Genomic DNA, 16,597 nt, shown 5'->3' with positions numbered 1-16,597 from the left:
GCATTAAAGGATGGGGGTACCAACGTACCTCTGCCCAAATGCTAACGTCTTCACAAAAGTTGGGGGAAGCACCATGTTTCTGTTTCTGCTAAGAACCTCCCCATCTCTGTCCCTATGTCTACTTTTGACTTTTTTTCTCTTTCTTCCAAGTTAAGAATTGGCTGGTTTATGAGAGAAATAAATAATCTGTCTCTACAGTCCAGCTTTCCAGCAGCTTGGGGAAAGTTAGCACTTTGGTCAGGGCCTTCTGCATGCTCTAAGCTGTGCATTTAATTTAAATTTAATAGTTATTGCATGTTACACAAATGGTGATTAAAACCACATTGATTGAGGTTTAGCAGCTATGTGAGAAATGTAGATCTTCTTACAGAGCTGCGCCATATCCAGAGTGTGCTTTTAATAACTTGCTGCTCATCAAGGAACAGACTGGAGAGAGGAAAAGGAATGGAGAGCAAAAGGCCAGATGGGGAAGCACAGTCAGTCAGAAAGATCATAGGACTGAGGTTTCAGGTGGCTTTCACTTATTTTCCACCTCTGGCATGCGCACCCATACCATGAGACCTGCACATTGATACGTTGCTTAGTTCCCAGCTATAAATCAAAGCAGACCTACCTTGCACACAGCGGCAGACATGCCAACAAGCCCATCGAGACCAACATTCACACCTTGTGGTGGAGGAGCAGCCAAACACGCTGGCCGAGATCTCAAAAGACAAATTTCTCTGCGGGACATATTGCCGTAAGGGCTTTCTAGGTCAGGACCTGCAGCAGACACACTTGAAAACCCCAGAAGCTGCCCAAACAGGGTGTGCTCATCATGCTCTCATCCCCCTTTTTATAAACCCTACTGAGTTCATTCTGTGGCTAAGCAGAAATATGTCCTGTCTTTCATGTCCTGATTTGTCTGAGACAACGACTGAGGAGAGAAAATGAACCAGGAAAATGATAAAGTGCTTCAAAATCAGCCTGCTGAGGGCAGTGCAAATCCTCTGGAACCAGGTCGTTGGTGTGCAAAATTCTGAAGGCAAGTGGCCCTCTGAGCTTTCTACCAACGTAAAAAGCTAGCTGAGAAACACTGCATAGAGATGAGTGCCCTATAAAGGTGAAGACAGACAGATAAAGATGTGATAAATACAGCTGTACAAGAGGAAATATGGAGGGAGATGAAAGCCAGGTTTGCAGAAAAACTCACTTCAGATGATTTCAAATAACTCAGTAAAGCTGGGCTGCTCTTGGCCAAGGTCTAACTCAGTGCCTCTGTGCTGCAGCTTTTTTTTTTTTTTTTTTTTTTTTTCCTGCATTGGTGAAACAAAGTTGAGAGAAAATGGCATTTAAGACCTTTCCCTCTCCTCTACAGAACGAATCTTCTGTCCATGACAGACTCTGAAAAACCATGTTCAGAAAATCCTGCTACACTCCTGGCTTCCAGACATCCAGTGACGGACTCAGAAAGCTCCAGATTTTTGCCTTGCGTCTAGGGCTGAAGAACCAGCAATGCTGCAGCTCAAACTGAGTTATTCTAAATAGAAAAGAACATAGAAAACTAGACATGTTTTCATCTCTACACCTCTCTGACCAGGGTGAGCTGGTTTTAGGTTTGTGTTCGAGTGTCTCTGCTCTGCGGATTTCAGACACTGCAGGGGAGGTGGGGTTTTTTGTTTGTTTTTTGCAGCTGAATAATGAAGACTTGGGAGTGGAAACTGCCCAGAAAAGAAATGATTTGAGAAGAGGAAAAAAAATTTTTTTTACTATTACGCATTTTAGGGATGCATTGAACAATTTTAAAATTTTGAAGGGAAAAGATTGCCCAAATTGAAAATGTTTAACTACTAAAAGTTTCTGGGTCTTTTTTTATGCAAGAAGGAAAAAACCTTACAAAAAAAATAAGAAATGGAACTAGGTAAAAAAGCTGATGCTGGTAATTTTCTTTATCCTTTTCAGATTTTTTTTCAAAACAAAATCCTTAGCAAAATCCGTGCGTGTTTGCAAAACACTCTGGTGTCACCAAATGCACTTCTCAAATCTCCCCCTAAAAAAAGTATTTTTATGAAAAATGTCACCCTGCTCTAAGAACACGAGAGATATACGAAGATAGCCAGATTTTCTTTGGCCCCCAGAAATTCATCTGGAAAGCTCCTCTGATTTCCAGTGCTGTTTGGTTTTGGCCCTAAGAACAAGCAGCGTATACCACAAAGAAACCCTTTTGCTGTATTTTGATATGAGCTTGCCTAATGTGCTACTATTTCTTCAGCATCAACAGCAGCCACTGCCTAGTCTGAATAACCAGGAGAAACAAACTGTTTTACCATCCTCCGGTTCCCAAGAGGGGAACTGAGGCATAAACAGATATCAGATGACTGAATCATGATGGCCTGCAGCAAAACCCGAAGTTGTCTTAAGGAGAAAGACTCGGTTCAACCTTTCCCCTCAGCTTTTTGGTCTCGCAGTCCTCTCCTTCATCCAACCCAATCCTGTTTTTCTTGTTTCCCCATCTTTGTCTTTTCAAACACATCAAGATACAGCTCTGGACCTCGTGCTTCTCCCAGGGGATGCTCCCAGCCCTGGGGGTTGCCAGCATCCTTCATCCCCTCTCAGATGAAAAGCTTCACTGGGTCAAGGCTGAGCCACATGTTGTTTCCTAAAGCTGAAATACTCTTTACCCTCCCAGCGCTGATTCATTTCTGCGAAGCGAGCTGCCAAATTCATGTCAACCTGGGCCAGCTGCTCGAGAGAGAGGAAAGGGAGAAGGAAAGGTGCTTTCTCTGCTATTAAAAGCTGTCCCACAATGGCCAGCTTGGCAGGGAATGTGCTGGACTGCTGGACTGACGTGGACTGCGATAAATAAAGGAGAGAATAAAAGAGCAGAGCTGCCTTTAGAAACGTGTTACAGCAGCTTGGCATTTTAACTATGCTTATCACTGGGATCCGTCCAGAAACCCTGGAGCAAATTGCTGATGAGGTATTCAGAGCATGACCATCGCCTGGATTTTATGTGCAATACAGCCCATCTCAGGCACTGACTTCTGAGAAAAGACCTGCGGTAAATGAAGACAACAGCGTCATAGGTGGGGAGGTTTCAGAGAGGCTGACACCCTTGACAAATTCCTCCAGCTGTGGTTCCCCTCCCCATGCACGTGTGTACATGCAATTTGTGTAACTCCTTCCACCCCTCCCATTACATATTGGGAGCAAGACAGAGTGGGAGAGAGCAATGCCATTTACAGAAGAAAAGCGCATTGCAGTGGAGGTGAGGCAGAACTCAGTGGACACCTATTTGGAGAAGGACTCTTCCAGGAGGGCCTGACACTAGTGGGGTGATTCTCTTTCAGCTCCCCTCCCAAGCAATCACTGCTCACCGTAGCCTGAAGTCCTGAGATCAGATCATTCCTAGAAGGGGAGCCAGGTCCCCCACAACTTCATGGGGTCCAGGGGCAGATAGGTTGTGGAGCCTTCTTCCAAACTTGGTAGAGAGAGTTCAGATCTAGGATCTTGAAGGTCTGATCTCCTCCACTGGCAGCTGTAGCTGTTTGTGTTAGAGTATTAGCAGGGCCTTGGGCAGAACAGCTAACATTCAGCTAGTATCTATACCATGGGGGGGGGGGAAAAAAGGCTAGCAGAAATCCAAGTTGGTAGAGCTACACAGCATAGTAAAAACCATGTGTTTTTACTGGCTTGGGTCCAGGGACTGTCCAGCTGTGTCAGTGCTTTACCGATGAGCACCAATTATTTGTAGTTCTTGTTAGTTGGGACACAAAAACAAGCTGGCAAGGCTCTTGAACTGCGTGCAGATCACGACTTAAATGTCCCTACACCTCAACGCACCCTCTTCGCTATTGCCACTTTATTTCATGTAGCTTAGGTGCTTGTCTTAGGGTGGAATGAATAAACTTCTAAAAGCAACTTCTTCTCTTTAGTGACACTAGTGGGAGCCCAAAGAGACTAGCTCAGCTTTGAATATCTAAAGTGAAGATAATTGAAATATGACAGGTGAACCTCACTTTTCTTTTTCTTTCTCATCAGGCCTGAAATCCTTTTCCCTAACCAAAATCTTTGAGCTCAACAGAGCATGAATGGGTCAAAACCCACATATATGACATGAGATTAAATGATCAAATAGACTTAAGCCTTATGAAACAAGCACCAGCCACTAAATGACATGAAATGCCATCTGCTCCTGCAGGAACCTTTGGCATCCACCACTCATCCCCATATTTCCATTTCCTGTAGTCTAAGACAAGTATCTAGTACCTAAAATAGGTGGCATCTAAAATCTTCCTCTGGAGTTAGAGGAATCCCTACCATTATTACACTGTTGTTTTCTTTCTGTAAGCATTTGAAGATATTCTACCAACCAAACCAATTTTTAAGCACATACCTCAAAGGCCTTTGCAGCTTGCTAAATCAAAAATAAACCACACTAAGCTTATAAAAGTTTTCACAGCTTGCCAGAGTACAAGTCCACAGCAAGAATGGTGACTCTGAGGTGAATCTCATAAAAATCAAAGGGGTAAATTTCCCACTGACTCCCATAAGTTTGCAGCAGGGTCCCCTGTCTTTGCCAAGCTTTCAGTCATTTTTGCCTGAGGCATCCTCAAAGACTCAGTGCTCAAATTTCTCTACGCTTGAGAGTCTCATGAAGAAATCACTGAGAGACAGAGGTCCAGCTTGAGCTCATTTTAACCTGACAGGTGCCTGCCCACTTCAGAAACTGGCAAATATATGAGTACAGGAGGGAAATTGCTTTCTAAAAGTATTTCTCAGGAGATGCAGTGTAGGCCAATAATAATAATGGTAATGATGATGGGAATATGTAACACCTGGGGGAAATGAAATCGAGGGGAAAAATAGGTTGGAGAGAGAAAAAGGTGAGAGGGCAGTGGGAGGTCAAACCCATACCGTAGCCACGTCCAACTGCCTTCTGGTCTGGTCTTTGGAAGCTTGTGGTACCAGCATAAAGACTTCCCACTTCATCCTCAGGAAAGATTTGGCCAGATCTGAAGGGTTTCCAAGCAGGCTAAGGCCTGCATCTACCCCACACCTTGCTAGAATATAACATGAAGTCTTCTTCCAGCTGAACTTGTATCCCACACTTATCCTGCTCCAATTGTCTCTGCATCGGAGGGAAGGGGTCCTAATCTGTCTCCTTTCATCAATGCACTGAGATTCAAATCATGTCTGTGTCGGGATGTCTTCATCTCTGCTCCAACAGATCTTTTTCTCTCTCCCCCCAAGAAAATGCACCCTCTTTCCTATGCAACCCCTGTTCCACTGCGCTTTCCCAGGGGCTCTGCGCACCTCTCACCAGCCAGCTGCCAGGTTAACCACTGCCAAATGCCAAATTTTGCATGCCGGCATAGACACACATCCATCAGCTTGTGCACAGACTGCTGCCTTTACACATTCAGATACAACTTTTTCACACTCAAAAACTCTCCCAAATGGGCCAATACATCCGCTTCCTTATACACTCGACACCCTTTTCACCTAGCTCCTTACCTCTCCACACACACACAGAGAGACATCTTACAGAAGAAAAAGATGCAGCAAAATACTTCTCCCTGTCACACACAAACCATAATTCACCCTCTGGAGGTGTGCCCCAAACATCTCATGCACCTGCAAAACCTCTAGAGATTGGGGAACACACACCAGCTCCCCCACACACCAACTCCTCAAACACGTGGTTACGACACCCCCGTCTCACTCACATGCCTCTCCACACACAGAAATGCAATATTGTCACACAGAGTATCACGCATTCAGACTTTCATTATTTCCATAAACTGATTTTCTTAATGACAGCCCTTCTTTCTTCATTCCCACGTGCGCTTATACAATGCATTCACATTCACCTCGCAAATAAAATCCTTTCTGCCCACAAAATAACACCCGCTCTGTCATTCACCACCCTAAGACCTTCTCACCCACACACCTGTTGTTAACTCATACAGTTTTTTCCCATGTTCAAGCCCTCCCAACTACCTCTGAAAATATCATTTCAGTCACTTCAGCCTGAAATGAATTCTTCGTGTAGGCACCTAAAACCATGCCAACAATCCCCGCTAGCAGGGTGTTTGATATCCTTAAACATAGTCATCTTCTTAGAGAGAGGCTTTTAGGATCGATCTCTCTGAAAAATCAATCAGCTCCCCTCCCCTAAAAGAACATTTGCTTTTCTTACCCTAATGACTAGCCAAAAATCTCTGCACCATCTTGCTTCTTACTTGCACAGAGGTGACATTCCTGCACATCCACCTCCACACTACCCTGCTGCAGCACCACAACCACACCGCAGTTCCAGGGCTGAAGACCTAAGCCGGGCAGGACCCCATTGGTATTGGTGCCTGCACCTTCCACTCATGGCTGCTTCCACATCTTATCTTGTGAGAAAAGGGGAAGGAGCTTTTATTTTTTGTACCCCTGAAGATGTTCAGAAGCCTGCAGGCTTTCTGAGGAGAACAGGTTTCACAAGACTCCCAGATCGCAGTACTCCAAAAAATAAACTATGCTTGCTTTAATTCCCCCCACCCCAAGGAACCTGTATGACTGCATACTGCCACAATAAGCTTCTCAAGTGACAACCCAGGAAAATGTAGTTATTAAGGATAACTGTATATGGTAAGTGGTGTCCCTTCCAAGTTCTCACATATGCCAACGGTCTCCACACGGCCTTTCTAAACCCAGAGTTCACTGGTCTTTGGGTACACATCATCTCAGCTAACTTTAGCTGCTGAAATATTGTCACTCAAATAGTTGTCTCATCTCCCACTTTAATCAACAGATTGGCATCTCCCAAGGATTATTTGATCCATCCCCATATAGGTTGTCCAGCACTGCTGCATTGAATAACCTTCAAGAGAGTTTTCCTGCTGATTATAGATGATCTGTTTAGGAGCAGTGACCAGCTTTCCAAAGGCTATGTGAGTTGATCCCACTTTCTGTGTCCATCGGATTAAAAGATTATTCCTGTTTAGCATCAACATTATTTTTCATGAGGGCAAAGTTTATTTTTGGCAAAATATTTCCCATATTAAAAGCTGGATATATGAAAAAGAATCTCCTTGTTCCAGAATCTCTTTTAGGACCATTTCTTCCCCAAAGGGAAGAAGATCAAGTTCAATTTCCAGTGAAACTTTCTTTTTTTTCTAAAAAAAAAAAAAAAAAAAAAAAAAAAAAGGCTGAGCCATACAACTACAGAAATAAAAACAGCACCTTTTCTGTGAATTTCAAGCAATATTGAATCCCATCCAATCTCTTTTGCAAATTTCTAAGTATTGGGAAAAATCCTGCAAGGATGTGGATGTATATGCATCATTAAAACTTTAGACGGTAACTTCAAAACTTTAGAATAACTCAATTACTTAAGGGCAGGGAGGGGGTAAAACCCACATTTAAGCCACTGTAGCTGAGAATCAAATATAGATCCTGACCCTGAAGCAGCCAGAGAAAGACAACAGGAAAAATCTGATATAATTTTGGACCATTATTGTGCAAGTAGAATATAGCAATCAGGGAAAACAAAATGAGAAGTAATTATCCTTTTCACATAAATGTTTTCATTTTGAGATTTCTCTTTTTACTAAAATTGGATTGCAAAACTTAAAAAGCCCAAATACAAAACTGCATAATGAGATTTGAGAATAAATATTGATAATTTGAGACATTTCCAAAAGAACATGGCATTTCAACGATTTTTAACATTTTGTTTTGATAAAAGTTTGTTTTCGTCCCAGTTTTTAACTATATATTATCTTTTGCATGAAAACCAAAACCAGTTTCATCCTGGAATGCTGAAATGGGATGTTTGGAGAATTTCAAAACTCATTAACGCATTTTTTTTTCAAATGTTGTACAATGATCTGGGGAGGTATTCTGATCTACACCAGATGGCCTGAGCTCCACCAGAGCTAGGTTTATGAAACAGGAAGCAGTATATTTGCCAGACCCAGCCCTTGTGCGCAAATAGCTTTAATTTTGACAAATGCACTTCTGATGAAAAACATTTAATTGAAAAATTCCCAGGAAAACTTCTCTAGAGAACATCGTCTCCCTTTGCTATGAGTTTTGGGAAGCAAACCACCACAGACCCCAACCAGATACCTACTACTGCTTTGCATCTATCAGACAACAAAATGTTCTCCGAAAAGACCAAGAGATTTTACCATTAAAGCACTGGATTTACGTACTTTTTAGAAACTCTGTCTTATTTTTAAGTGACTCAAAAGTCCATAATTTTAAAGTGTACTGGAAGGAAAAGTAATAACTTGGATGGAGAAGCATGCAGAACAAATAGTTTTAAAAGAGTGCAGAAGTGAATTGATCTAAAATCTTATTTGAGCAAAAATGTATTTGATGATTTTTGAAATTGTGGGGTCTACAAGTATATATACTTTTTTTTTTTTTCTAGTGATTCTGGTGGGGGCTGGCTGTTTTTTTCTCCCACCTCATTACAACTCATCTTGCTGCTGCACTTAGCCACCCTTCATACCACAAGGGCATAATATGCAGATGGACGTATCTGTGTCCTCTAAGAGAGGTCATTGCAATTGCCCTCTCCTCCTCTTACAGTGCAGGAATTTTAAGTACAGAGGCATTAACAGAGAGCTGAATCCCACCACAAACCACTTGCCCAAGGTCATAGACGAAGTCTTTCTCAGAGCACGGCACGAACACTGATGTGAATAGTCTAAACACTACAGCAATAGTTAGTTCCTTATACACAGACTTCTACTTCTTGATATAGTAACAAATAATTGCTTTTTTGCATCACTATTTAAAGTGAAAAATTGGAGGATTTTTCATGGTTCAAGACCTGGAAAAAGCCCTCTCTGTGCTTCCCTTGTTAGAAAATCCCAGTTACAAGAATGAACCTCTCTCTCTCAAAAAAAAAAATAAATAAATAAATAAATAAAAAAAAAGTTTCAGTAACCCTTGTGATTTACTAGCTACCTGTGAGGCACTTGTACTGAAGAGACAGAACAACTTACTTTCCCAGGTAGTTCCTCTACCCATGTGAAGGAGGAACTATTTTTTAAGCTAGCAGGAGAGGCTCATCAAGACACTCCTCCCTTGCATAAGCTCTGAAGAGCTGGTCCCACTAATGGCCAGGGAGCTCTATTGCTTTTCCTAATCCATCTCTTAGGCTTTGTCTGCTCTTTTCTTATCTTCTCAGGCTCCTCATAAACCCAGAGCAGGACTCACCTCTTCGTTACCCATTTTCTTATAGGCTATGGGATAGAATTCAGCTGGTGTAAATTGATTAAGATAATTATGTTTACTTATATCAGGTAATTACCTGGCCCAAATCACCATGTGAGAAAAGCATGTGAGATGCTGCAGAGCTCCCCTTCTTTTCCCCAACTCGTTCCTAAAGATTTGTGCAGGGGTTTCTGACATTCCCTGTGAATGTGTATAGTACAGAAAGAGCAACATGGAGCTAGTCATTTTTAGATCTTTATTTGCATGCATCATTTTTGTAAGTCAAGAAGCCAGTCTCTGATAGTCCATTTTATGGTCAATTTTGTAGGAATATATTATCTTTCTCTTCCTCATTATTTGAGGGAAATCTCTTTTGATATAAGAAAAGTCAACCTGAAATATCTGCTGGAGAGTCAACTCCCGTGAATAAAAACATTTGAAGGGAAAACAGATTTCCAATATAATTTCACTGGAATTACCTACTTCACAACTTCAAAACAGTGACCATTTCCCTGTCAGTCAGATGGTTTGTTCTGAGGACAACATGATGTCAGTCAGGCAATTCAAGGACTCTGATTTCTATGGCCAAGAGTAGTGGCCCAAATTCACTCAAAACCTATTTCATAAGGAGCACTTCTGAAAATACGCCTTGTAGATGTATTCCTTCCCTTATGCTTATGAACAAGACTTCAGCAAACCCTGCTTAGGCCAATAGTGGCTCTTTCCAGTGGAGACTGTTGTAAGGAAGAAGGAGCAGGAGAGGGGTACTATCTCTTGGGGGAATCCTTGGAAGGGACCCTGAAAGCAAGAGATCATTCAGGAAGCCTAGATTTTTTTTCCTGAGCTTCCCTCTGCTTTCCAAAACACACTCACACACAGTCCCTTTGACAGTCCATTTGGATTTTCTGGAAAACCACAGGCAATCTCACTGGCACTTGTTAAGGAAGTCTCAGGCTTGTTTCTTCGCAGAACAAACCCCGTGATATTGAAGTGAGATCTACCTAGTGCATTGCAGGCAAGCACGAGAGATGCAAACCATGCTCTGAGCCCACTGCTAGCCTACCACGTGGCCTTGGCTGTTAGCTAGTCATCAGCTGGCTGAAACTACAGTCCAGGCTTCCTGATGAAACATAAAAAACCTGCAATATTCTCTGCACAGCACCTTTAAATGTCCCGCTGTGGTCAGTGACGCTTGCAGGAAATGGAATTGGTCACTTTGAGGATGAGAAGGGACAAACTGGGCAATCCCCTTTGCTCCTTGCTCTGCTAAAAAACAAGTGCTATTTTCAGACAGAGTCATCTCAACATTCAATGCACCATGGCTAGAACCACCACCAACCCAAGCCCCACCAGCCCTGGCTGCTCCCTCTTGTACCAGGTTAAGACATACATACTTTGATAGAAGCTGGGTTAAATTCAACTTCTTTTCGGGGCTCTGGTTCTGCTGGTTTTGGTGCTGGTTTGGGTTCTTCTTTCTTAGGTTCAGCCTTCTTAGGTTCAGGCTTCTTTGGGGGCATGTTGGTGAGCTGTTTTAGAAAGGGAGAGAAGCAGACAGACAGAGAGACAGAAAAGAGGTGGCTGCTACGGGATAAATCACTAGTGCCGGTCTTTATCCCTGTCCGGTCTCTTAAAGTCACACATTGTGTCACTCCCAGACCTGTCACATGCCAGGGCTTACAATAGGGCCACTGCTATAAAAGGACAAGACATTTACCCGGCTATTTTGGAGCAGTCAGATAGGGCACTGCTACGAATTAGCACTTAAATGGAAAAAGAGTTTGGGGATTTTAGGGCTGAGGCTGGCGCTGCGTCAAACATTTTTTAGTGTGTATGTGCATACGTGAACAAGGGGCAGGTTGGGTTACGCTCCGTGGCCCATCGGTGGTTTTTTGTGCTCCCCAGGGCCGTGCTGCCGCTTACCTTCCCAGCTCACATATTGCTGAGTATCTTCAGTCGTGGCCTTTGCCGTGACAGGGTGCACTAAAAGACAAGCATTGGTTTAAGCATGAGGACGGTGCAATATGTGAAGCCAACCATCATCATCCCAACTGGTGTGGAGGGCAGTTCACACCCCATATGCTCACTGGTCTTTTCCTAGGAAAGTGCAACGAATCACTGTTGCTCCTAGCAGCCTGCATTCAGCACGCAGCAGGGATACGTACATATGGGAGCACTCACACATATGCACATACATAAAATCAGGGATAATCCTGGGTGTCTGTGAGTAGATCCTTATAGCTGAGATTCTCCAGATCATTTCAGGGACTTGAATGCAAAATTCCAAGTAAAATAGCTAAGATCAAGATATCTATTTGAGGTTTTTCTAATCTCAGCTTTATTTTGATTTATCCAAATTCCCAAAAGCAAAATGGAGTTAATAATTTTCAGATCTTTGTTTGTTTATATCATTTTTCTAAATCAAGGGATCCCAGTCTACAAATTCCCTTCAAGGTTGTTTCCACATTTCCTAGGATTTTTCCCAAAAAATGTGTTGTCCTTTGTAACAAGACAACCAAACCTCTAATGGAAATGTGTATAACAAGAGGATCTGCGCTGATGTTTCGAATAAATATCAGTTAAACCACAAACCTCTGCTTCTTTAATACGTCACCCTGGTAATCTACCACTCAAAACCCTTTGAGTCCTGCTTTGTGTGAAAGCACTGTTAGCTTGACCCCTAAGTACCTGTCCATCTGCATCGCTGTACTATACGAACAGCTCTGCTGGGTGACTGCTTGTGCTTTATCCTGCCCAGCTGTCCCTAAATTGTGGTACATCCATTACTGGCAGTACACACAGAGCTTTAAAGCGGATCATGAATACTGCACAGAAAGCTGGCCACCCGCCTTAAGCCCTCGGCTCGTTGCTGTCTCTACCACAACTTTAGCAAGCGCAAACAGTTCAGGAATCCTGGAGAGACGGGACGGACACTGACTATGGGTTTATACACTGTAGTTTCAGTTCTTGAATCAGGGCCTGCTTTCTGGATGGAGGTTTTAGGTAATGCCACCGTATTAGAAATAAATACATGGCTACAGTAACATGATATGGCAATGGTAATTAATCTTTTTCTTTGTGTTTTATGGACAATGGTGGTGGGGGGGGGGGAGTAATCTCACTCCTCTAATCAAAGGGGACCTTTAGGGCACGTTGACTATAACAGCAATCCTGAGTTGCTGCTGACCATTATATCTCGAAACGAATATATCAGGGATGCTCTGAGCTAAAAAAGCAGGACTCATTCTGAGCTTTCCAGCTGTAATTCTCCTAGATCTTCCTGGTAGTCTTTTACCCTAACTTTCAGTTTAACCAATATGATCTTCATACCTTCTTCACCTGGAGATCCCCATGCAGCTTCACATACTGTTCAATGGACTTCTTTTCTGTCCTCTGATATATAAATTAAATTCCTGGCTAATGGTCCCTGTAGCCCCCTCCCCTGACATGTATTCCCCTCTGTCCCTGCAGAGAGGGTGAAAGGGATTTAAGCTGCTGGCTGGCTGAAGGAGGGGAAAAGCACCCTGTGAGCCAGTTCTTCTTGTCCAGGCTGAATTCCAAAGCTGCCAGCCTTTCCCATTTCTTCCTCCTGTTTGATCCTGCTGGAGGACCCTGTCCCCACTGCCCTTCATCACTCCATTTTGTCTGCAGTTGACCTCTCTTCAGTGCAGGAAAGGCAAGATGAGAAGCAACAGAGGCAAACGCTGACTGACAAGCTCAGACAAAGGTCCTTCCTTCTGCCATTCTGCTCCTCACAGACACCTGCCAGAGCAGGAAAGGGCACCTCAATGAGCTTGGAGCAAGGCTCAGCTTAGTTCTCTCATCTAAGAGTAGAGCACTGACACTAATCATGTCTCCAGTGCCCACAGCTTCCCACATGCCAAGGAGGACACTAAAAGCCTGATGGAGATTGAGGCAGATTGGTGGAGTAGGAAAAGGGACCAGACAAAAGCCTTCTGCAAAGTAGAGCCAACCAAAGCTGTAGGTTCACTCTGAGAAGATATTTCTGTGTTTCAAGGATAGCCTAGAGAATTGCACCCTCATTGCTGTTGATCGCAGCCAGAGCCCTGCTCCAATGGAGCCCATGAATCCCAATCCACATGGGTTTACATGGTCATCTGGAGGCAGAACTTTCTGAGAGCTGCCTATCGATGCATTGACCCCACTGGTGCAGCCTGGGGTATATCCTTAAGATAGAAACCTACATTTGGTTTCTGGGCTAGAGAGTGGGGTTTGTTTGCATTCGACATGCAACAGAGATGCACTAGATGATCCAACCTGGCCTCCAGCTGCCGTTCCTGAAGGACATCAATCTCCAATAGGGTCTGTGCCAGATCTGTCACTCTCATATAGATGTACTGGATTCTGTAGGATATCAGAAATGTGTCTACAAACACTTACGTAGGCAAACTAATCCCATCTCTGCAAATGATTAACCTGTAGGACACCCATACCCTTCCAGAGAGACAAATGTAGGCTAGGCAGAGACAACTCAGATAACATCAGATTCTCACACTCAAGTAACTGAGTGAAGCCGTAGGCATCTACAGTTGAAAGAAGTGATGCACCACCCATTGAATCTATGGAGAAGATCTGCATTAATTTTAAGGGAGCACAAGCCCCCAGCTCATATGAACAGGGAACATCTACATTGCAGACACCTAAAATTTAAGAGGAACCCTACCTGGGCTAAATGCCATCTTTCCTTACTATTGCAACACCACAGAGTAACAACATATCTTCAGGTTTCCGTTTCTCATTTGCACAGCTTTGCCCACGTTCTTCACAAGCAAACAAGAAATAAGTGTGGAAGTGTCCAATAGGCTGTGCTAATAAGACTAAGCGATCCCTGTAAGTTGTGAATATTTCTACAAAGGAGTAACTGAAGTCCTGCTTTGATTTTATGCCTGGTAAAAAGTTTTGGTTTATTTATTTCTGCATTGAAGTGAGTCATGGTTGGAGGATAGTCGGATCTTTCTTCAGATCCAAAGAAATGTGAGTGAGTAATTTCTCCAAGTTCCCCCACTAAAAACTTAATTGACCTAGCAGGGTTCAGCAGACCCAGGAAATTTTGGATTCTGTTCATTCAACAGAGCAAAACTGCAGTGCAAATTAGCACGTACTCCTAGAGCAGCTGTGACCACAAGGATAGCATTTGAGTAGGCACCAGCTTAAGCTCACCAGTGTGTTTCACACAGCATGTGAAGGGGCCATCAGATCTTTTTCTTGAACTGAAAACAGCACTGGAAAATACCAGGCAATTAAGATGTCAGCAGCAGTTCAACAACAGCTTGGGATCCTATCACGTCCACCTTTACAAGATAAGACAAGATTATGATAACAAGGAAGGTCATATCTCACTTTCTCTTCCGCATTCCCCAAATGAGTCACAAGTTCCTTCCTCAGCTGTCCACTAACAAAAAGGCATTAGAGAAATAATAGTAAAGATGGAAGATATAGAAAGGTGGCTGAAAGCCCACCTTAATCTGATTTTGATTCTCAGCCAAAGCTCATAAAAGTCAGGAGTCAAACTGCCATACAAAGATTATCTATGTGCTGTATATATTCGTGATAAAGTGTATTCATAATACAGCTGGCTGGATGCACTTCAGAAAAATACACTCTCCACTGCTCAAAACCAAAACAATCTGCAGCATCCTACTGCTTTCTGTAAATTGTAAGTTTTACTAAAAAAAAAATGTTTGGAGAGGAGGCTTCTGACAACACCAATAACATCCATTAAATATTTGGAGGTTTAATACAAAGCTATTTGTGTGTAGCTGTATCAAATATTATAATGTAATCAATAAATAAATATCAAAATACACTATTTCTCTCCAAAGCTTCCTTCAGGAAGAAGGTACACAATTGAGGGGTTTGTTCTCATTCAAAAATAATGACAACATTTGAAATCACACTTCTTTATAAAACAGAATATTCGTTTTCTGACAGGTTGTAATGAGCGTGCTACAAGTTACAACACAGAAGACTTGTAGCAATAAGGACCGAGATCTGACTAGAGGGGGTGGAAAAGGCTAAATTTTATTCAATTTGGGGCTGGTCCAATTAATATTATTCCATTGATTTCTTTGGCCTTCTAACCAATCTATGCTGTAGCATATTTGTACAAGTTAGTAATTTCTCGTCTGGACTGCCCAAGGCTTTCTAATAAACGAAAGCACTTTCTCTGCTTCACACTATTCTGGGGTCCACTCCTATCAGATCTCCCTGTATTTTTGTAATGTTTGGAGGGTAATAGATGTTAACTGAACAGGAAAAAAGGGGGGATCATCCAGAGTAGGGAGAGGAGAGCCTGTAGAGCTAGGAGGAGAACCAATAGTTCCATCTTCCGACTTCAGCTTTTCTAATTCCTTTATAAGCAGGAACAGATCCAACAGAGCCTCAAAATGGTGATTTTGAGACTGACACTAAGCATCAGGGCTCGGTATACAATTCAGTGTCTGGGGTGATACAGAGGACTCAGAGGACTCCGAATGTCACAGCTGAAATCTGACTGTTTCCTCTTTCAACAACCAAGAATGCTGAGCCCAGCGAAAATATCTAACTTTTGCCTTCCTCTGGACTGTAAGTATCCAACTCAGGTTTCTACAGAACATGCCAACATCTATTTCATGTCTGCACCACCCATCCAAGCCACCAGTAAGCCAGGAAGGTAAGTGCCACAGAGCTAGAAGAGGAGCAGACATGCAGGAGACTAACTGCAGCCCGGTGGCTAGGACTTGAATTTGGGAAGGATCGGAGATACATTTCCAGCTTCCCACACTATTTTTATTTTTCCTGAAACATCTGGATAAATGAAATACTTCCTGTGAACAACACAATTTGTTTTCAGAAGGGATGATAATATTGGTCTGGACCCTGCTGGATAAGAACTTTAATTCCTGTGCTATATTGGTATTCTTTTGCGTACTTCTACTAATTTCTGGCTGTACACCAACCCTGTTTGGGCATGATTAACCCTCTGGTAGACCACTGGTTAGGAGAATGGTAGGAGATTCTCCAGTGAGGTAGGAAACATGAATAGGCATCACTTGCAGTTACTGCATCTCTCCGTGTTGCAGGAGTGCTCTGCCAAATGTTCTGCACTGCTTACCAAGTGGTTTGGATGGCAATAATGATGGTTAGCGTGACCTGATCAGGACTCAATAACCGAACTTCACTAAACACAAATAAAATGGGTCAGAGCTTGCTCTTCGGCCCTGAGGGTAAATCTCATGCCATTTTGGTTAAATTTTAGCGGGATGGTTACAACCCAAATGACTACTGGGAACAGTCCCTGGTCTGTGCTGTCTCTTGAACCATACCTGGATATTATCTGGGAAGAGCCAATGCTGCAGCCCCTGCCCTGATCTCTGATTTGGTTTAGCTGTACAGGCATCAG

At 42.9% G+C, this 16,597-nt stretch overlaps 1 protein-coding gene across 1 annotated transcript in view; it reads right to left on the bottom strand.

Moving 5' to 3' along the window:
* MYL3 (myosin light chain 3) overlaps nt 1-10,813 on the bottom strand; it is a 33,282-nt gene extending 22,469 nt beyond the window's left edge. Inside the window, exon 1 of the mRNA XM_062568690.1 lies at nt 10,593-10,813. Coding sequence (XP_062424674.1) covers nt 10,593-10,715 — 123 coding nt within the window. The 5' untranslated portion in view covers nt 10,716-10,813. The remainder of the gene's footprint in view (nt 1-10,592) is intronic.
* Between the last annotated feature and the right edge of the window lie 5,784 nt (nt 10,814-16,597).

The sequence above is a fragment of the Rhea pennata genome, chromosome 2 (assembly GCF_028389875.1).
Source record: "Rhea pennata isolate bPtePen1 chromosome 2, bPtePen1.pri, whole genome shotgun sequence".
Classification (NCBI taxonomy): domain Eukaryota; kingdom Metazoa; phylum Chordata; class Aves; order Rheiformes; family Rheidae; genus Rhea; species Rhea pennata.
Note: the sequence above shows the minus strand (reverse complement) of the source record. Positions and strands in the feature narration are given on the sequence as shown.